The sequence below is a fragment of the Rattus norvegicus genome, chromosome 4 (assembly GCF_021556685.1).
Source record: "Rattus norvegicus strain SHRSP/BbbUtx chromosome 4, alternate assembly SHRSP_T2T, whole genome shotgun sequence".
NCBI lineage: Eukaryota > Metazoa > Chordata > Mammalia > Rodentia > Muridae > Rattus > Rattus norvegicus.
The window spans coordinates 22,200,620-22,223,377 of NC_141537.1; the positions used below are offsets into that span (position 1 = coordinate 22,200,620).

The following is a 22,758-nucleotide window of genomic DNA, read 5'->3' on the forward strand; positions in this document are numbered from 1 at the left end:
GTGATTTATTATTTTTAAAGTTTTTGTGCCTAGTTAAGGAACTAACACACACACACACACACATACACATACACACACACACACACTCACACACACACTCACACATATACAAAATACACTCAAAACACCAAGGAGATAGAGTACAACTATAGTTTAAATTCCACTGAAAGGGAAGAAAACCCTGGAGTACTTCCTTTTACCAGCTCCTACCATACTTCACTCCCTCCTAAGACTGAAAATAGAGACCCCAAATGCTGAGATGCAGCTCAGATGATTTCACTTGGATTAACATTGTCTCCCTGTGCATTAAGAACTTCACTTTGGGTTCGTTATTTCTTCATATCATGTTAAAACATTTTTATATAACCCTAGCTCATGTGCTTAAATCCACCAGTAAAAAATTATTCATCTTATTTTTAAACTTGTATTAAAACATAGAACCGATATATTTTCTTCTTCAGTATTTACGTGAAGAGATTTCTTATTACAGAACCATCTTTACAATATAAGAATTAATTTTTTACTTGTATATAAATTCTTCATTTGTATTCATTCTGAGCTTTTCTTTTTGTCAAGCACTGTGTCAGTCTCAGTATTAAAGTCTGGTATAACATGAATAACAAAGATTTCTTCCTTCAAGAAACTGAGGAGGAGGACAACATCATAGAAAGACCAGCAGGCTCAACCAACCTGGATCCCTGAGATCTCTCAGACACTGAGCCACCAACCGGGCAGCATATACTAGCTGGTACAGGGCCCCCAACACATATACAATAGAGAACTGCCTGGTTTGGCCTCAGTGAGAGTCAGTGCACATAACCTTTGAAAGACTTGAGGCCCCATGGATGGGGAAGTTTGGCAGAGGGGGGATGGAGTGGAGAAGACATCCCCTTGAAAACAGGGAAGAGGAGGAAGAAAGGGATGAGGAACTGTAGGAGGGCAGACCAGGATGGGGATAATGACTGGACTATAAAAAAAGATTGATGATGATGATGATGATGATGATGATGATGATGATGGTATTATGCAATTATGCAATTTTCTTATCTTATATCTGGTATATGATTCATTGACAGACTGGTTGATGAAGTGAAATTGTGTTCCAAAATGAGCAAGCAAAATAAGTAAGCATCACAAGCATGAAGTGCCAACTTAACCCACCTAAAATATAGGCATTTATTTAATTTCCAAACATAACATTTTCCTGGAAGCAAGTCATGTGGAAAAACTGGCTTTTTGAGTCAGGCTTTCATAAATAAAGACTAGTTTCCACATCATTCTAATAACTACTGGCTAAAATCTTTCTGAATACATCATTACATAAAATGTTTTTCACTGTGAAAATGTAAAGATGTCTTGTGACAGATGGAGAAGCTATGCGTGTGATGCCTGTCCTTTTCACAGGGCAACCAGCAGTCTCTGGATTCATTAAATGTTTCTAGACTGGCAGGGGACCTTGCCTTCCTCCATGCTGGAGCCCATGTCTCTGTGCCTATGAAGACATCCCTTAGAGAATGCAGTTTGCTTTATAGCATAAAATAATGATTCAGGGACCAGGAACGATTTAGGTCAAGCTGCATTTGACAAGCGCTTTGGCAACTTCGTAATAACTTGAGTGTTATTACAGCTAGGACATAATTATCCTGATTACAACACCAGAGAAGGTTCAGTATTTCCATCGTTTTCTGGTCAGAAAATGTTCTCAAAACTACCGGAAAGTCAGGATCTTAGCAGAAAAACGGTTTTGACTGCCATGTAATTAGCAGTTTCTATGGCATTTGCTCATAAGAGGCTGTGATACTTTTGATTCTTAGAAAAATGTCTAATTAGATGTGAAGACAGAGACACATACCTCTTATAACACAGTTTTTGAAGTAATTTGATTTTGCAGAAAACAATTATCCTATGCCTTGTTAACTGAAATCTTTTCTCTTCAGAAACAATAATTCGAGTTTTACACTGAGACTTTTTGTACTTTCCTAGTCTCTTCTTACTTAAAATACATTATTACTTTTTATATTTTTGTTTCTTATCAGTGTAAAACAAATGGTAGGATGGTTTTAGTTGTATCTATGCAATTTTGGAAATGTTGGGCTTCTTACTTAGACATGCCATTTTTTAAGTGAACAAATTTAACACAACACTACTCAAATATAATTTGAGATGTAATATAATACAAAAGTTATAAGTTGTAACCTAATATTTGTATTTGTGGCTTTATATTTTTATACCCTTACAATTTTACATTAAAACCTTTTCTAGATTAAAAAAAACCCTGTTTCTGTTTTATCACCTGTGTTGTTATTTAAAAGAAAATATTATTCCTGAACAAATTCTGAGAGAAGACAGTTAATTCATCTTAATCTAAAGGCAATTTGGGGGAAGGTATGGACTATTGTTAGGTGTTGAACGATGTTTTAATTCTTGGTGCAATGCTTTAGCACTGTGGGTCTTGAGTGATTATTGCTAGAAAGTTCAGTCCATGCCCCTATTTAAATGACTCATTTATTTTGTGATTATATAATTCCCCATTCAGTGAGGATAAAGCTTACTGACAGAAGAAGGTCAATGACAGAATGCAGAGAAGTAGATTACATCATGGGCAAATCTAGTCTAAACAATGACCTCTGCCCTTATTCTACCCCTGCCATAGTTGGGACTATAAAACCTGAGGGATCGAATATTTTATATTTCATCTTTAATATTAAATACTATAACATATTTTGTTAATTTGGTTTATTCCATTATAACTTTTAATGGAGAATTTTAGATAGAGCATACATTCTGATTTAGTCATTATGTATGATCTCTGAAACTCCCCCTTGAATACTTCCCCAGGAGACATATATTGCTAATTATTCCAAAGGGCATACATGTAATAGCAATTTTTTAAGATAATATTTTAGTGACTTAAAATATGTACAAATAAGACAGCTCTTCATTTGGAGAATCACTATGGGATAGAATTCTTTAACTTTGTGTTTTTTTAAATTCTTCAAGAAAAGTATATTACTCTATTCAAAATGCATATAGGGCTTAATATGTATTTCCTATGTCTTAACTTTGAAAACAGCAGAACTAGCCAACCATGGTGGCATTAACCTTTAATCCCAAACTTGGGAGGCAGAGGCTGGTATATCTCTTGAGTTTGAGGTCATCCTGATCTGTCAATCTAGTCCAGGATAGACAGGGCTCTGTTACATCAAGAAACTGTCTTAGAAACCCACAAAAAATAAAAAAAAACCAAAACAATAAATATTAACAGAACTATGCGCATTATATAATACTAGTGAATCATGTAAAATATAATTTATCATATAAAACCATAATAATAATATAGGAAAGCAAATGTAGGATTCAGTAGCTACTTTATCTTTACCACCCAGAATAGGTTATTGCTAACCTCTCAAAGACTACACTATTTTATTTTTTAGATTTATTGTATGTATGCGAGTACAATACCGCTGTTTTCAGCCACATCAGAAGTCATCCAATCCAATTACAGATGATAATGAGTTACCATGTGGCTGCTAGGAATTGAACTCAGGACCTCTGGAAGAGCATGCTGTCAGTGCTCTTCAACACTGAACCATCTGCAGCCCAGGCTACCCTATTTTTATTACTTGAAGCACTCTGCGGGGTATAGGGAGGAGAGAATCTCAAAAAAGTCCATTGAAAGTCAATAAACATTATCTTATAGAGGATTTCTATAGTACAGCATTTCAAGTATTTCTCTCTGAATAGATCTATTTTCTAAAATAGCATTGAATTGTTAAAACTTTAAAACACACAATATGATGACCATGTGGGGAACAAAATGACCATTCATGGTAAAACTGTTACAGAGGCTAGTAATCTACTCTTAATCTTTGTTCAATGAACATATTGCAGCCACTCTATTCCTTTTCCTTTTCCTGTTTAGATTTACAATAGAGATGTGTTTCGATAGATATATTGAATAATAAATGTGTCTGCTAAACTTGATACCTTTACCTTATTTTAAATAAATAAAGGTTTCCCTCAGTACATTTTAACATGACTAACAAATAATGATCAATGTGTTTAACCTAGATTAAACATAAGTGTGGTTTGCTTTTTAATCAATCTACTTTTATATTAATCATTGAAAAATACTAAAAATATCAATTATTACTATTTCTAAACAATACTGTGTTTGATAGTATCTTATATTAGCTAGAACAAGTTTAATAGGGATTTTGACAGAAATGCAATGTTGATATTAGTTGGTTAAAGGAAACAATGAAAAATAAAATTCCCTGATTTGAAAATGGTATTTGTAAGATATTATTGACACTAATAGAAAAGGTTAGAGATTATGTGAAAATAAAAAGACAGATATAATAACATAAATGCAACTTAAAGGTTTATATCACAAGTCCTCAAATATTGGTATATTACTGTATATTTTGATTCTTTAATGATAAAAACAATCAAAATATTGCTATGTAACGGGTTAATGATGTAAAATACCAAATAGTATATTATAACTCTAAAACTAATACTTAGTCTCTTCTGATGGTGGAATTATAGGAAATGTAGTCAGAACATATTCTTTTAACTTTCCTTTTTCCTTTAATAAACGTTTACTTTATTGTAACAAAACTGTTCAGCTAAATGAAACACGTATATTCTTAGAAAATTCAACAGCTACAAAGGTTGGCTATGATTGTTTTATGTGTTGATTTTAAAGTTCAGGCACAGAAGGGACTAAATATTTTGTTAACAGTGCAGGGTTCCAATTGTTGAACGCTATTGTGAAGAAAATAAAATGTCCACCATTTTCTTTTGGCTCCATTTCCAATCAATTCCTTTTATAGAACACTCTCTTCATCATGTTACAATTTTACCTGTGTCTTTCCTTAGGTTTTTGTTCATTTGATTAGGGCTGTTTACCTGGAAAATACTATCTCTTTAAATATCTAGTCCTATTACCTGAAGTTTTCCTGATTCTGGCTGATTTCTAGTTTGGCCTCAAATAAAAACGAATTTCCAATTTCTCTCCATTTTAAAGTCTGTTACACATACATGCTAACAAATAATTATGGGTATTTGAACATAGGCCACATACCCTTGTGTTTTTGACTGTAAAACCTTTAGTTTGTGTTTCTGATCTTCATTTGAAAACCTGGAAGTCAGTTAGTGTTCTTATGTAAAGACCGAACCCGTTTTTTCATCATTTTGTCAAGGTGACACAAACAAATGTGTTTGCTTTGATTATTAACTCTCCTGCATGACTGTCCCTCGGATGCACATCTCCATTGTGATTCCATTCCTGTGGTCTTTGGGTTTGAATTCTCTGCTCATCTTCAATGTCATCATTCGTATTTTACAATCAAATTCTAAGGGTCTTTGAATAAGGAAATATTCTCCTTCTCTCTCATATGTGTTCTGACATTTTTTTCCAGTCTTCTTTTAATTCTTTTGATAACTTACAGAGCACTAGCATGTAACAAAAGATCAATAAGGAACTATCAAATATTAAAAAAAATCTTAAAATTAAATGAATAAATAGTTTCACTAGAAAGGAGATGGAAAGTAAATTTCCTTTACCAATTGGGCTAATAATGCTTTTTAGGTACAAAGACATTTTGGAAATATAGGTTTATGACCTTAAAGAGGTGATAAGTACTTCTAGAGTTCTTTACATTCTTCGTGCTTTATGATGGAAAGCGTGTACTTCTCCTATTCAGCACTGTGTCTCCTGAGAGTCTTAGTCCCTAGTGAGTACACATTGCATGTAGAAAATAGAAATTAGCCACAGTAACTCACTGGTACCTGACAAAGATATATCATATATTATTACATGGAATTCTAGAAGGACACAGAAAAGAACAATAGGGAAGGAATTTGAGAAAAATAGCCTATGGTATTGATTAAGGTGATTGATAAACCTACTAATGTATGGATAAATAGGAATAACTGTTGGGCAGGGTCAGACTGTGTTTCAGAAAACTGAACCTCCTCATTAAAAATAGATAAATAGTAATGGAAATTGATAGGTTAATCTCCACCAAAATATCTTTTCTTAACTCCCTATTAATAATGCAGTTCTTTTACCTCTATAATATCATATTACATAGGGTCTTAATTGTTTTCTTACTGACAACCATATGGTTAGTTATAAAATGAGACTCTGAGTACCCTTGGAAATTAAAAGGTTCCAATAAAGTTTCACTGTTCTCTAACACTGAAAAAAAAATCCTTCTGTGTGTATGAAACCTAGCTTGCATTACACACCTGAAGGTTAAATCCTTAGATAGAGGAGTGTGTCACGGTTTTATTGGTATTTATTTCAACCTTCGAAGGCACACATAACATTTCAGTGGTGCGTCTATTCCATTTGACTGACAATGAAGTAAGTCTGATTAGGAAATAGATGATCGATTAACCTGATTTCTATTCTCTTCTCCCTCTTTTTTTTTAAACTTTTTTAAAAATAGTAATGGAATAGAGAGAAATGTCCTTTAGAAATTGTATTTTTCTGTAGTACTTCCACACCCTAAAGAACATTTAAATATTCTAAGTAATTAAAAGTGTAATGACTTGGTTTTGACCTCTGTGTTAAAGAACTGTCTCAGAGAGGGGCTGGGATTATAGCTCGGTGCTTTAGGGCTTGTATAACATACATGTGGTCTTGGGTTCATTCAAGTCTAACTCCAGAAAAAAAAAAGAGTTATCAGAAGAAATTTCCTTTTGTTGCTAGTATCAGAATATTCTTTAGCGACTGGACTTAATAACACCTTAAACATAGAATATATGTTTCTAAGAGGAAAAAATGATTGGGTAATTAATGTGTAGTTTCAAGACAGGACCATTAAATAAAGCAGCTATACATTTTTATATAAAACCAAGATGATAAAATCATTAGCAAGGACCACTATGGTCAAAATTGCTAATCCTCCATAATGTGGGTTATTTGTTCTTCAATGTTGCTTCTGAGTATCACAACCGAATGACAGCTGTACTACACTGAACACATCCTGAGACTGTATCGGCCTGATGAGCTTTGTTCTATTTGCCAATGCTGTATTCCTCACCCTGGACAGCATGCCCATGGCCCTCTGCAAATGTGTGTATCGTATGAACAAGGAAGGAAATAGATGCAGGTACTACTATGAAAATAAATAATAAAATTTCAGTGTTTAAACCCACTTATTAGGCAATCATATTTTCATATCAGAAGAGCAATTATACTATGATGTTCAGATTATACTATATTCAATTATACTATATTCAGATACCTGCTGCTTGATCAAAGTTACCTGTACTTATCATAATATAATACAATATGTTATTATATTCTTGCTTAATTTTAAAAGGAAATAAAGAGAAATTAAAAAAAACAGGAAGACTGTGCATTGGACTTTTCCTGAAACCGTAATTTTGTTAGCATATTGAATTTTCCTCAGCTAAAATATTTCATATGGTGACAGCAAAATCAACAGCAATTGATCAAATTCTTAATGCAATTGATTGTCTCATTGGCCCATCTTAACTTTATAAAATTTTCAATAATATGAATTGTTAGTATAGTAAGATTTTTCTTCCATATATATACAAGTCAATAAAGTTTTGTAATAATTAGTGTATTTTGCTTTCTAATTTCAGAACACACACACACACACACACACACACACTCACACACACACACACAGAGTCTAGAATGAACTATGTAGATCAGGCTGTTTTCTAAGTGAAAGAGTCATATATATATATATATATATATATATATACATATATATATGCGCTTCTGCCTTATGAATACTGGGATTAAAGATTTGGGCAAACAAGCTCTGCATTTATTATTTTTGATTCTTATTATTTTTATTAAATTATACTACACATTGAGTCTGTCTTTTCATAGGTTTGTGTAACTTTTTTGGTTTGTTTTTGTTTTTTCTTCCTTAGTATGGTCGCACTAACTATATAGAAGTTTGACATCAATTTGATGTTAGCCTCGTAACTACTTAGCTTTAAGGATCAATGTAAGAAAAATTCACTCGTTTTTGAATGAGTCAAGAAATAGCATATAAGCTGGAAACAGACTATGCAATTTTAATATTATACAGCAAGCTAAAGAGGCTCTGTATATCCCAAAAGAAAAAAAATCTTTCTGCTGTCACCAATTTTCTGTACACATTCTTTTTATAACTTTATGAATATATAAAAGGGGTAGTTCACTTTGATGTGGAAACCCTAGAATCCTTTGTAATTACTCATTAAATGAACCAAAAGGAGTATTTGGCTTTACACAAATATAGACAAATTTTTACACATATTGAAGAGGCATGGCTTTGATGGATCCCTTATGCTGTCAGCCTGCATTAATTCCAAAAATAGTTATTATTTAACAAATCAGCCTGTAACATAATGAGCAGTATGCTTCTGATGTATAACACTGTGTCCATTTCATTTATTAAATTACTATAATAAATCCTAATTCACATTCTAGGAATATAATTAATTTAGATATTTTTTAAAGAATCATAATATCAAATGAATAAGGTCACATGTAACACATATGCAGAAAACAAAATTTCCATTTGATAAACAGTATATTGCTTACAACTTGGGAGAAAGGAGACTTGCCTAATTTTTTCTGTCAAATGGCTTCTCAAACACTATATCTTGAAATGTTTCTTGTAAGAGTACCTAATGTACACAAACATTCTTAGTAATACTATCAGATATTAAAAATATTTAATATCTTTCCCTTGGAAGATGTGGTGGATGTATTTTCTTCAGAATGCATAGGCATCATTGAAAAAACCTTACAGACTTAGGTGAAAAAATAGACATTGAGTTAAGTCACTTTCACTGGTTTCTTCTAGGTGTTAGCTCATGGGAGAAGCTTACTTTAAAGTGACATGATCTACTTAGGTAGTTTTTTTAGCTCAGAACCTGAAAATTCCAAAAGTGTTCTGAAACCAACTAGCATCAACTGAATTTTGATGCTTTTATTTCTGCCATGGTCACTTGGCCAAATTAAATGTTTAGTCATCCACAAGCTTCGCAACATAAAAACAAGGAGGGCAATTTTTTGTTTTTGCAATTTTGTTTTTGTTTTTGTTTGTTTTAAAGAGGAAGGGGCATTTGAGCATACATAATTCATGACAGCTGCCTGCCTACCTCAGCTAAGGCACAGGGGAGGTAGCACCGTGAAGAATCTTAACACCATTCAAGGCTTGTGGATGTCTCCTTGTGAATAATTTGAAAGTTAAACTATGTGGAATCAGAAAAGTTGGTTTTCCTAAAGTTACTCACATAGGCAGCCACTATTTTGTCACAGTAGACAGCGATGACTATCACTGACATACTGTCACATGTTAAGATCATAAGACTAGAATCTTAATGGTATAGCTAAGTGGTAGCATTGTACACACGGAAACCAAATTAACATTAAAAACACATTTCCTCAAGTTTCACTTTTGTTATTGTTGACTTGAAAATTGTCTGATAATTTTGTGAAATACGATACGATGTTATTGGTTACTTTAAAGAGAAAATATGTACCGCTCTCCGACGTAAGCACAGGTGCTTCATGTAACACAAGTGGTTATGTAAGAAAACAAAAGAGTTTGAGACATTAGGGAAAGCAATGGTAGCTGAGCCTGCCTTTGAGACCCTGTGAGGCCCTATGGTCTGTCAGCCTTGGTCTGTTACCTGCAACTATTCCATGTCACTACATTCTGCTCTGAGCACCCACAGAGGCAATTTCACCCAACCACAGAAAACAATATGAAATACTGCTAAACCATGAAAAAAAAAACATATGCCCATAGAAGACACGCTTTCCATATTCAAGTGGGGAATTAAGGGGCACTGTGATATATACTGATATACCTTATTCCAGGGTTTATGAGGCAGAGTCATTAAAGACTTTCTTATTTAAGAAATGCAGATGACAGATCCTGTGATAAATATAAATGTGCTTTTAATTGTTCCTGAGGCTCAAAGTGGGGACATTTAAAATCCACCTGGAGAGTGGTAAAGGAAAAATTAAAAAACAAAACACAAGGAAATATCACAGTTGAATCCTATCAGCTCGATTTGAGTTGATTCTATTAAGGTTTAATATGGGAGAGGTCCCAGAATTACATGATAACTGTCTTGGATGAAAGGAAAATCTAGGTTTAGGGTGTTTTGAAAATTAGATGAAAACGACTTTTTTTGAATGGGAAAGCACTGTAATAGCTATCAGATAGCTTGTTCCTTAGGGAGATATCCACAAGCCGTACCACAAAGAGGAAATTATATGTGGCTTAAAATGTTAGGCATATTATAAAAAGAAATATAATACACTTTGGTTGAAATAAAATTTTATTATCAAACATTTCATTTAGAATACTTGCCTATGATATTTGTATGCCTATAATATTTTTAGGTATAATTATGTAGGCTAAAATGTATAAAGTAAATAGCAGAATATACATCTTCTGCATGAATATTTTTGACTATGTTTTCCATTAATTTTTGTAAGGCACTTAAAGATTACACTTCAGGTAATAGTTCAAGTTGGGCAAAGGTGCATTTTATCTGCTTTGAAAAATAGGTTATTTTATAGCTTTTTAAATTTAGATACCATCAGAGCAGCTTGGTTCAAATAAATTTCCTTCCATTTTGAATGCTCCTGTACTCTTTTCTGAAATAATTTGAATCAAGCCTATACACAGTATTCAATAATATTGTAAAATGATTCCTCCCATTCATGATTCGAATGTAATAAGTGGCTGTTTCTGGTGAAACTGCCTCTGCCATTAAAATTCAATGGCGTCAATTCCTGTCATCCAGCTTTATCTGGCTGAAATCCGTTAATTCCCAGCCCCTGCTGTTGGGGATCTCTAGGCTCATCATACTTAACCTCTGCAGAGCCTTCTCAGAATGGAATTTGTTTCACTCCATTCAAGGCTTCAATAGCTGAGCAAGCCACACGCAAGTATGCACTGGTCTTTTACCCTGAGCACACTAATCTGATTGTTTTTCCACTCTACAAACTCTGGGTCAACAATCAAGCTGCCGCCAGAAACTAATTAATTTGCAAACGGGCTTCTGTCTTCACAGAGGGAAAGCTTTTGAGTTCGATGTCAGGGAGGCCAGTCACACCATGGTTACAGGCATTGTCCTGGTATCTACTTCTCTGGGTAAATCTCTTGCCTGATGCCCCTGCACAGAGGACCCAGATTACACAGTTGGCAGTAAATCCCTATTGAGGACAACAAGGCTCAGAATGCCTTGACACTGGAAGAGGATATTGGGACAGACAGGAGCAGCATTCACCAAACTGATTGTTAATCAAGAGGGAGAGAAATGAGGGGAAAAGGAAGTGGGCTATAAGGAATTTTCTAAGCTATCCTCTCATCTTTTCTTATGCAAGTTTAATTTCAAATCTAAATAAACATTGCACTACTTACCTTACCTTCTATTCTTATCAGTCAATTAGCCTGTCAATAGGTGACTCAAAATTAAACTATACATCAAATTGGAGAACAATATTGCTTGGACCGTCATACAAAGTATTAAAATCTTAAAAGTTTAATTTAGATATGTTTTTTATAAAGGCTTAAAAAGAATCAATTTCATAGCATGTTTATGATAATGTCTTAAGCTTAACAGTAAATAATTTTTTACCATTATTGATTTGTTCAAATAAAACTGCTTTAAAGTAAGATACCTTTTTTTTTTTTTTTTCTTTTCTTTTTTTTTCAGAGCTGGGGACCGAACCCAGGGCCTTGCGGTTGCTAGGCAAGCGCTCTACCACTGAGCTAAATCCCCAACCCCAGTAAGATACCTTTTATACTAACGTAATACAGCTGGTGCGAGTCTGGTGCTGGGGCTACATGGTAGCTTTTGGTTCTTTAAAAGAAAGGCAGGTTTAGTAATTTCATATTGTATTTAAATTATTGTATTTAAAGGCTAGAACAATTTCGTGGTATACATTACAGATTATGCTATTGTGAGATATGTACTCTTTGTTAGATAATATTTTTTGGCAATCCATTCGTGGAAAATACAATGTGTGATGCTGAAGACACACTGAAACATGGAAGGAGACTTTCATGGCCCAATCCTAGAAAAGGACCTGAAACAACACCCCCCGGGAAAACGGCTTCTAATTGGTTCTCTGGTTGGTTTGTTTGTTTTGGTTGTTTATTGTTGGTTCTTTTTCAACTAAAGGAAATTTCAGCCTCTGGATACAGCACCTTTTCATATAACCACAAGTAAGGTTGATTCAGAAGCTTTCCTCCAATGGTCAGAAAAATATTCTCATTTACTAAAGCCACGGAAACAATGAAAAAAAATGAAATAATGAAGAATTCTGAGATTGTATAAAATAGGTAATTCATTCTGCTTATTAAAAAATTCCATTGGACCTCTGACATGGTTTATATCTTCAACCATGTTGGAATTAAAATTGTTTATTAAAAGTGTTTTACAGGCGATTCAGGACTGGGCCTCTGGTTCCAATATTAATCTGCGCTCTTGTAGTTTATTTGAAGTCATGTTTCTCGGTTTTATTTTTCTAAAAATGCATCCTGTGCAGAAATTTGAATCTTTGGAGAATGTGCAATATCCTAGTACATGACCACAGAGGAAGTTCCTCTGGTTCCAATGAGGGCAGAGCATCCTGGTATGACTGTGAGACTGGGAAAGGAAGTGGAGTGATGACTCACATACCATTTCAATTACAGGAGTGGAAAAAAAAGAAAAAAAAAGAAAAGAAAACAAGCGGGCCAGTTTATCCACAGGCACGATCCTTTTAGGAAATTCCACTAAAAGAAAACAGGTCTTCCTGAAATGAATGGGAAAGCCTCACACTCTGGGCATGTAATTAGGTCTGTTTGTGTTCACCAGGCTCGGCTCTCTCAAGGATCTGTGCGGTTTCATTATACTGAAGCCAGATCAGGTTGCCCTTTCACCCTCTCTCCAGGATAACCACTGACAGAGAGCCCTACACATCTCCCCAGCGTCCCCTGGACAAAGAAGTGTGGTACAGGACAACGCTAGCGAGAACGGAAGTCTTGCTATGACTCTGAATCTCTGTGCTCTTTGTATATTGGAATGCATCCTTTTTCATTTCATAGTCAATTATAGGTCGTGGTCAGTATTACCTTTCCATCACACATAAAGGTTAAAGTCAGGGAGAAACATCATTTTAAAGCTGATGGATTTTCATTTAAAGTATACAGCAGTCAGTATTAGTCGAGGACATGAATGATGTGGAAAACAGTCTTCATCAAATAAAAAAAATGTGGGATGGATGTAGCCATCCATCTAGTCTAATGAATGACTAAAGAATACAGTAACTAGATAGCCCACTAGGCAGCGGAAATTTGTTTTCTAACCACAAATATACGCAGAAAAAGCTAACCTATTTTCTAAATTATTAGAAGCTGAAATTAGAATCGAAGGTTAAAACTAAAACATATTGAGAGAATTTATGAAGCACAGAAGGGAAACATGACTTTTAGCACATATCAAACCAATCTTGTATATATTTGATTTCAGAAATTATTTTAATCACTAGGAAAGTCAAATTAGGGTTCTGTCTTTGATCTAAAACACAAGGACAGCTATAATATACTAACTTGTAAGAAAATCCCGTAGATTTCATATATTTAAAATTTTTAATGTCAATGTATGATTTCTTCTAATTCTTTCAGGTTCAAAGTAGACTAAAAATATTATTGGTATTATTACAAAAGTGTGGTTTTTTAAAATATTAAAGTAGTGCGGCTATACTTAAAAACTCAAGATATTTCAAGATCTACTTCTAGATAACAATATTTTTGCTTCTCTTTATCATGAGCAAAAATCGTCACCTTACATTGATTCATTGGTTCATCTAAAGCCATAAAGCAGTTGGTGAAACACAAAGTGAGATGTGCTTCCAAATTGCTTCAATGCCCTGAAGACCACTGAACATTGTCTTACAAGGCAATATATTATATGTGGCAACAGTGATGATTCTGTAGTGTGTGCCAATGCCTCAAAAGTTATTCATTTTATGCACACACAAATGTGTAAACATTATGTTTCCAATGTTCTTTTTTTCTTTCTCTGAAATGCTATCTCATTTCCCCAAGCCTGTGTTTCACAGGCCTCTGGCCCTGTCATGAACACGCCTGCATCCCCACACTCACAACAATCTGGTTCTGCACCCTGTCAGATGGAGCCTTTCTGTTAATTTCAGAAAAAAAAAATCAGTTCTCACATTTAGTGCTGAGAGACTGATAACTGAATTCTCAAATGAACCACACATTTTCAGAGATGAAGTACAGAACTGTGGACAATGCCTGTGTTTTCCCACAGTATACATTCTTCAGACTCATCTGTCAACATGTGTGTGTGTGTGTGTGTGTGTGTGTGTGTGTGTGTGTGTGTGTGTGCATCATGAAAGCAACTTTAGCTTGATGACTTTTTCCTTAAGGCCATAAAACATGAAATGGATACTATGCTCTCTTTTGTGTTATTCCATCTTCTAATCAGATTTTGTTTCTCATGGACAGCGAAACCCTCTAAGAGTACTAGGGTTCTTAGTAGATCAAAGACGCTTTGTTCCTGAATAAAAAGCAAAACAAACATTTTCTCTCCCACACAAATATTTCCATTTGAGAACAGGCCAGATAGTGATGTCGTACAGGGGGTTTTCCTATGAATTTTGCTTTCCCACACCATTCTAGCTGCAATGATTGGTGGTGGATAGTCAACAGTTCTCTCTCTCTCTCTCTCTCTCTCTCTCTCTCTCTCTCTCTCTCTCTCTCTCTCTCTCTCTCTCTGTGTGTGTGTGTGTGTGTGTGTGTGTCTCTCTCTCTCTCTGTCTCTCTCTCTCTCTCTCTCTCTCTCTCTCTCTCTCTCTCTCCATGCCTTTTCATCCAGTCATCATCTCCTCAGTTCTTCCCTGGGATTTCCAATTTCTCAAAGCCTGTAGGCATCTCGATATTTCCTATCCTGCTAGTAGGGTAGAAACTTGACTCTATGTCAAATGCCCTTTTATTGTTGTGAGGTTTGTACTCAGTCATGAATATCATCATGCTTATGTATAATTAAAACAACAGAAACTTTTGGGGGAAAAAAAGCAAAATTTGAAGAAGTCTGGAAAAGCAAGAAGTAAGTTGCTTTGGCTTCTTTGTCCATTTCAGGTACAGTGGAAAAATCCTCCACAGCAGATCCTTAATGGAGCTGGATGAAAAGCTACAGAAAATCAGGGGTGTACTTTGAAAAACAAGGTCACGAGATAGACTATTGCTGGAAAAAGTTAAGTTCAAGTCAGTTGACAATGGGGGAAAATCTTGTGGATAAAAGTCCCAAGCAAACATTGAACTTAATCATACGTAAAGACACATTTTTTTTTATGTAACATAATGGTATAAAAATTCCAGGTCAGGGGGAGACATTTTAGCAAACAGAAACGTAAGAGGGCAGGGTAGATGACTCAGGAGTTAAAGATAATATGTGTGGTTTCTGCTAGGTGTGATGGCTTCCTCAACACCCACATGGTAGAAGAAAACCAACCCCTGGCCCCAGAACTCACACACTGTGCCCTGTGCACACCCACACATGTATGCATACATACACACATGTGCATACACAATAAGTATAATGAACACTAAAAGAGATAAGAACACCACAATAAATTCAGTTTAGGTGAATTAGGGAAAGCAGTAATTCAATTAAGAAAAAGGCAAAAAGAAAACATGACAGACACAGTCCACATCTTTGCAACTGACACCTAAGCAATACAATTAAAAGCATTGACAGAGGAGGAAAGAGATGTTGAGCAGGGAGACTAGAGCTCTATTTTATGCCCTGAATGATCACTTTGAAGGGACTGATTCAAAATAATAATGATTCCACCCTCCCTTGAAGGTTTCCTGAGGTCTTGATGTGATTTTTCTTTTTAAATGGTCAAATGGTTAATAGAAGTAATGGCGTGGGAGGTTATGCTGCCCAGAAGTGCTGTGGATGCTTAGAGAACAGAGCTAGCATCCTGCTGAGAATGTAGATGACCATGAACTTTCATTCATCAAGGGAGCCTGTACAGCGAAGTCAAACTCCAAATATGAGACATTAGAACCTAGCAACATTATTTCATGTGATTAAGGAAACAGATATACAAAATCTAGATTAAGACATAGAAGTCACTGCCTTAATATCAGATAGAAAATTATAGAAGCATTTGATTGTTTCATGGGTAAGTCAATAATCAAAACATAATAAACTATATATAAATATATATTTACCGTCTAAATCACAATATGTATTATTATTTAAGCTTATATATTTTGCACATTTAAACAATGCTAAAATAAGTGAGAGCAATTTTCAAAAAATATTTTTCTTCAAGCGGTTAAACCAGCAGTGCTTGACACAGAGGAAACTGAGATCTCACTGCAGATCTAGACTGTATTGGGTAGATGGAGCTCTTCATTTGGTTACCTATAAAATTAAATCTTTTTTGTTCATTTGTTTGCTTGCTTGTTTTGCTTTTGTTTTTTGCTTTATTTGAGAGATGTAAGGTTCATTTAAATTTTGAAAACATTAAAATGTCATGTACTTAGCAGGGAAAAAATTTAATTATGACAAGCCTTGGAATGAAACTCTCAAAGCAATGACCAAACACGTGGAGGCAAACAAAAACTGTCCCTGAGATATGTTGTACGTCCTTGTAGGACGGTATCTTTTTTCCGTTACCTCCCTTCCGTAGCTTCGGGCCAGTTCCTTTCTTTCTATAGTTGACTACTGGCACAAAAACGAATACTCCCTAAGTTGTTAATCATCTTTTCTTTTTTTCCCATTTTCTCACACCCACAGTCATGACGTCAGCACCTTTATCTTAACAGCCGACTAAATCTAATGTAACTGTGTGTCCCATAAAAGAAAATATTTTCAGTGACAATGGGTGACATGCCCTGTGCCTGTGATCTCACACGTACAACCTACCATTGAGCCACCGGGAGTCGTGCTGCTCGGTCCTGATGGGATGATGGTGCCCCAATGTTCTGAAGATAGCAAAGTCTCGTCCCATGAAATCCGCAGCAGTTCCAGAGTATAACTCACCATCTGTGTTGTGACAAAGGGAAACCAAGCACATATTATTAATTGAAGGGATGCAGGGAAAGCAAGCAGCAATAGTATAATTTTCCTGTTAAGACAAATGCTATTCCCATCATTATGCAAAGCTACTTGTATTCTATCCTTAAGTCCTGAAAGAAGGGGGTCTACAGAATGAACATTGCTACGTTACTCATTCAGGAAATAAGAATGAAGTCTGCTTCAGTGACCATAGCTAAGCATGACATTTTTGTATTTTCATCATTGATGTACTTACACAAAAATGCAAGAGTTAAAAATTATATTCACTGAATAGTTTGCTTTTGCATGGGTAAACCTCTTATGGCTCAAAGAACCTTATTTTGCTCGGTGAAACAAATATCTGAAAATGCCATGTGTATAACATTTTAATTGTAATCAAATGTTTGGTGTACCATTTTCCAGTAGAATGAATATACAATATTTTATTGTAAAAACTAATGTTTTTTCTTGACTTCTTTTTTAATTTAATTTTTACACCAGTGCACTGGTGTTCATGTATGTGTGTGTGTGCACATGTGTGTGCATATGTGTGTGTGTGTGTGTGTGTGTGTGTGTGTGTGTGTGTGTGTGTATTTCCCTGTGGATACGTACACATTTCTGTAAGTGTGTGGAGTCCCAAACAAATTAACCTCAGATGATGTTCTCCATTCCTTTTCAATTTGCCCTCACTGAGCAAGGTTCTAGAGAATCTAGAATTTACCAGTTCCAAGGAGTTGGCCAGATGGCTCCCCTGAGTTCTTCCTGATTCTACGCATTGTGTATTGTGGTTACAGGTAGCCTTTGCAATGCCGGGCACATTTTTCTGTGGGTTCTAGAGAACCCAAAATCTGGTTTCCCACTTGCCTTGCTATTACTTTATCCACCTAGCTACCTCCCAAGCTTACATTTTATCTTTGAATATTTCCAATATAGAACACATTTCAAACTGGTATAAGACATTGTAAAGTCCAAATCTAAATCCTCAATGGGACCTCAGATTTAACAAAGCTCTTGAAGCATAAGCAATTCTGGAAACCCCAGATGGAACTCGGTGAGTTTAAGATTCTATTTCTTTTGGTGATTTGCCACAGAAACGGAATGGACCCTCAGTCATAGTTTAAGACTGGAAGAGTCATTATCAGGAGCTAAAAACAAGAAGCAAGGGTGGGAAGAGGAGGACAAGAAAGAGAAGTTACATTAGCTGAGTCCCATTCTGTGCTTTCCAGGAAGACAGCCTCTGCCTGGATGTCTTCAAATGATCTCACTCAGTTCTGTTGAAATCCCATGGAGAAAAAAATAATGTTGCCCCTGATTTACACTTCAGGAAGGCTAAGGTGTTCAGCTCAATGTTTAGGGAGCCAGGGTGAAGGTTCAAATCCAGGCCCCTGCTTAATTCTAAGGCTACCATGCTAAAACATAGACCTTTCGATTAAAATGAAGATTGCCAAATTTATGGTTTTTGTCATTGAGTCATATTCTTTCTTCTAGATAACACGTAATTGCCAAACTACTTGAAGTGAATCACTGTTTTTATGAAGCAAAATAAGTGAAGTGGTAAAATATGCTCCTACAAATAATACACAATCAATTAAAAGACATTAATATTTTTGATTATTAGAATGGGCTAATGCTCTCATAATTATTAACTTGGAAATAGTCACAAAGTAAAAAGATCATAGAGAAACAAGTTAAATGTTTATAAATCAATCATTCCCCAGATACTTCTCTATTAGATAAATATAAAATTTCTATCAGGAATAAATATTTAACTAATATTAAGTATTTAACTAATATCATTACTTACACCGTATCGTTTACTTATTCTGTTTCCACTCACAAAAGCTTTATAACCAAATGGATAGTCTCAATGATGTCACCCAAATCAGCATTATCAGTGAAACTTTTCATGTCTAACATATTTGTTGTTTTGTTTGTTTGTTTGAGACAAGGATTCACTATGAAACCCTGGCTGGCCTAAAGCTCCTTGTGCTGACCAGACTGACCTGAAACTCAAAGATATCTACCTGCTTCTGCCTCTAGATTGCTGGGATTAAAGATGTATGCCACCATGTCGAGCTTTCTGAACTGTTTCGTGAACTTTGAAGAGTACTGAAATGTTGAAGAATAGGCAGAGGAAAAAATCTCTTTACAACTAACTGCTTTTCTTGCTTTTTTAATGAACTTTAACATTGATAATTTGATTTAGATTGTGTGAGTCAAGGTAAACAAATTGGTGGTTAGACAATAATTTGTTACAAGTTGTAATCAAACTCTTAGAACTTTTAACAATACTCACAAATCATCCTATTTATGGTATCTTTGGAATTCCAAAATACCTTGTACTTCCTACTTAATTGTTAAATGGAAATATGACTTATTCACATAAATTATGATAAAGCACTATTTTGCCAGACAGAAACCTAACACTGTAAAGGTACTCATTCATTTCAGAGGCTTTTTGGAATACTTGAATGCTTATAATTCCTTATAACACATCTATATTTAAGTATTTTAATATTTCAATTCATTAAAACTTAACAAGGTTTTTTTTTCATTTCTTTTTTTCTATTTTTTTTCTTCAGTGAGAACAAGAGGACATTGTTTAAATTGTCTAGTTGGAGTTGTGGCCCTGTTACAAACCCTAGGAGTGGACTTCTTGTGCTTTGTCTTGAGATTTCCAAAGTGTAAAATAAGTTTTTGACATTTGCTATTGTTATGTTGTGAAAACTGCAAGCTGAGGAACTGAGCAATGTTAGTTAATGTAAATTAATCATACCCAACAGGATCCTACATCATAAGTGGAAAAAAGTATAATGCCAAGTTGTAGAGGTTTGATCTCTTGCTATGTATTGTAATGTTAAATTCTGTCTAGGCCTACAAGGGAATTCTCACATTTACAAGCCTTTGTTGTGCAAATCTTGTTCATTAATTTAAAACTATTGGTTGAATCAAATGGCTACAGCCAATTACTTGAGGGATTAGAAATAGTTGAATTTTGAGTTACGTAGTTGAGCTTACTTTTCTTGTTCACTATCATACAAGGAAGAAAAAACTCAGCATAAGGAAAAGAATCAGGAGGAGAGACGGATATTCTCCCGATTTTTACAGGACTTAGAAAGACAGTTTGGGAAGAGCACAAGAGCTCAATTGTTTTACTTTTTACTGAGAAGGTAACTAAATTTAAAAATTGACTTTTGAACAAATGAGTAGTTGAGGTTTAGGGATCCCTTGCCTGCAGCCGTGGAAAAGCACCTTCCACCCAAATATTAGTGCCAGAGAGTAAGTTTTGGGGGATGGATCATTTTAGATAATTGTGAGGAATTTCAGGGCACAATTTCTTCTAATCCATGTTCATTGTCAATGGCCGTTTTATGCTTTCAGCCTTAGATAGACTTCCCTGCTGAGACTTGTATGAGGATTCTTATTATAGGTGATGGTTACAGAGAAGATGTAACATCTTTGTTGTTTTGGCTGATGGTGAAGGAGAGGACATTGCTTAAAATTGTCTAGTTGGAGTTGTGGCCCTGTTACAAACCCTAGGAGTGGACTTCTTGTGTCTTGAAATTAACAAACACCCTCCTCTTACTTTTTTTGCTTGTTGCTAAGCAAGACATACAATACCAACCCTCGTCTGTGCCAGTTAGTACATTTGATTACTTTCAGAATGTACTGCAGTTGTGCCACAGTCTGTGGCTTTCTAAAATGATCTAGGTAGTTTTGAGTTTATATAATTCCCAGTAGCTTATGTTTGGAAACAGGTAAGTAAAACAATAGCACAAAACTGAAGTTTTGTCCTTTCTATGCCATTTATGAAGTAATCAAATTATATGTTGATTCTTGACCACAGTGTGAATATGCATTTTGGATACACGCTATTGAAAATATGAATATGTATTGCCTGTTTTGAGTGGCATTACTGTTGACATGTACCCTTGAGCTGTCTCTGTACTATAAGCCACTAGTGAAAGAAAAGATGGAATTGTGTCTAATTTTTTAAAGTTGATGGTAGAATAATATACTCAAGAATTGGACACCGTCTTACCAGCAAGAACTTAAAGCATCTGTGAAAAGAAATGCTCATGGAAAGGTTGATGGCTCAGAAACAGTGCATTAGACTATGATACACAGCGCTGACAGATAGAACTAAACTATCTAGAATGCGGCAAAGACCGTGAGGACTCTTTGAGTACATGTCCATTCTGTCTCCGTGGTGACCTTTTAAAACTGTGTCTAAAGGAAGCATAATTTACTGGGACGAATGAAAACAGCGTTGTGACCTCCACGTTAACCACAGCTGACTTCCTTGAGAAGCGTGCAGTAAAAACAAAGCTTCACATGCAGTCTAGGTCGCTGTTCACAGTTCAACGTGAAGTAACAATGTGGCTTAGATCAGCTAATGTCTTGGATTACGATTCCTAAGAAGGGTGTGGTGAGGTGAAACTGAAGAAGGAAAAATAAATTTCCTGATGAAATTGCAGCGTTTCTGGCACAGGTGAGGAGGGTGAAATGAATGTGTGCAAGTATCAAAGAAATGAAAAGACCAGGCCATTATGTTGTTAACACCTTAAGCAAATTCTACTCACAGAGGAGTCGGTAATAAGAAACAGAAGAATAAAAGTTTATCTCTCTCCTTTTCTATTCCCAGCACGCACTACAGGAATGAGACTCAGAGTGTAGTACTATGATGCAAAGAAAGTTTGACATCTTCCCTCCTTACTGACTACTCTCTCTATAGCAACACGTGGATTCCAGGTTTGCCCTATAGGCTGTTCTTTTAGAGCTGACAGCTCTCTGCAACGATGTGTTCATGTCGCACATTTTTAAAACATAAAGCTCATAAGGTACCAAAACATGCTTTCTAGCTTCTTCAGGGACAGCTATTATGACTAGATTTGTCTGGCCTGACGTCACATACCTTCAGAAATGCAGAAACACTCCAATAGCAGTACTGTATTACAATGCACGATTTAACTTTCTCAAGAAGCTGCTGGAATTAGCCAAACATACTGTTTTATATAACAGAGAACTGAAGTTCAGAGAGGTTCACACAATGTTCTCAATTATATCTAATCACGTGAGGGAGTACCTTTTTTGTTCTAATACCCACTGAGAGCATGTTTTAATGCCAAATTATCTTCTTTCCTGAGGCAAGGCAGAGTTCCAGCTTTAAAGCAACACTCCTTCCTGATGGAATATTTCTAAATTATTAGTTCTGCATTGCCTGGGAGAGATTTCACTAAGCAAACAAAACTGCTCTCAAGTTAGCTATTCCTCCATATCATGAAAATGTGAGCTACTATTTAATTAGTGTGGAAAGTACTAGGTTTTATTCTTGTGCTCTGTTCACACCTGGTATTTATATTGAGCAGGGGAACAAATGCTATCTTTAATAAGGATATTTTAAACAAAGTCAAAAAGTACTTGCAGGTGGAGGAACTAAGATATATTTTAAAAATAAATTCTGCCACACATCCATTATTTTAAAAGTTTGAAAAATTAACTTTATGTAGGTGACTTCACAATTTTAGAGCATGTAATTAGATTTGGGCACTTTTGGTAGCTATGGCTCTGTCAACGGAAAAATCTGGTTGTCTGTATTCAACATTTAAAAACACAGGACATTTTGCAGAGAGGTTAGTAAACTTTGGGAGTTTGTATAAACTA

General features: G+C 35.2%; 1 protein-coding gene across 6 annotated transcripts in view; it reads right to left on the minus strand.

The window, feature by feature from the left end:
* Positions 1 to 22,758, minus strand: part of Sema3a (semaphorin 3A) — a 462,616-nt gene that overhangs the window by 56,264 nt on the left and 383,594 nt on the right. For all 6 annotated transcript variants that reach the window (XM_087656813.1, XM_087656812.1, XM_087656815.1 and 3 more), the window contains 1 exon segment: positions 16,963 to 17,082. In XM_087656813.1, coding sequence (XP_087512939.1) covers positions 16,963 to 17,082 — 120 coding nt within the window.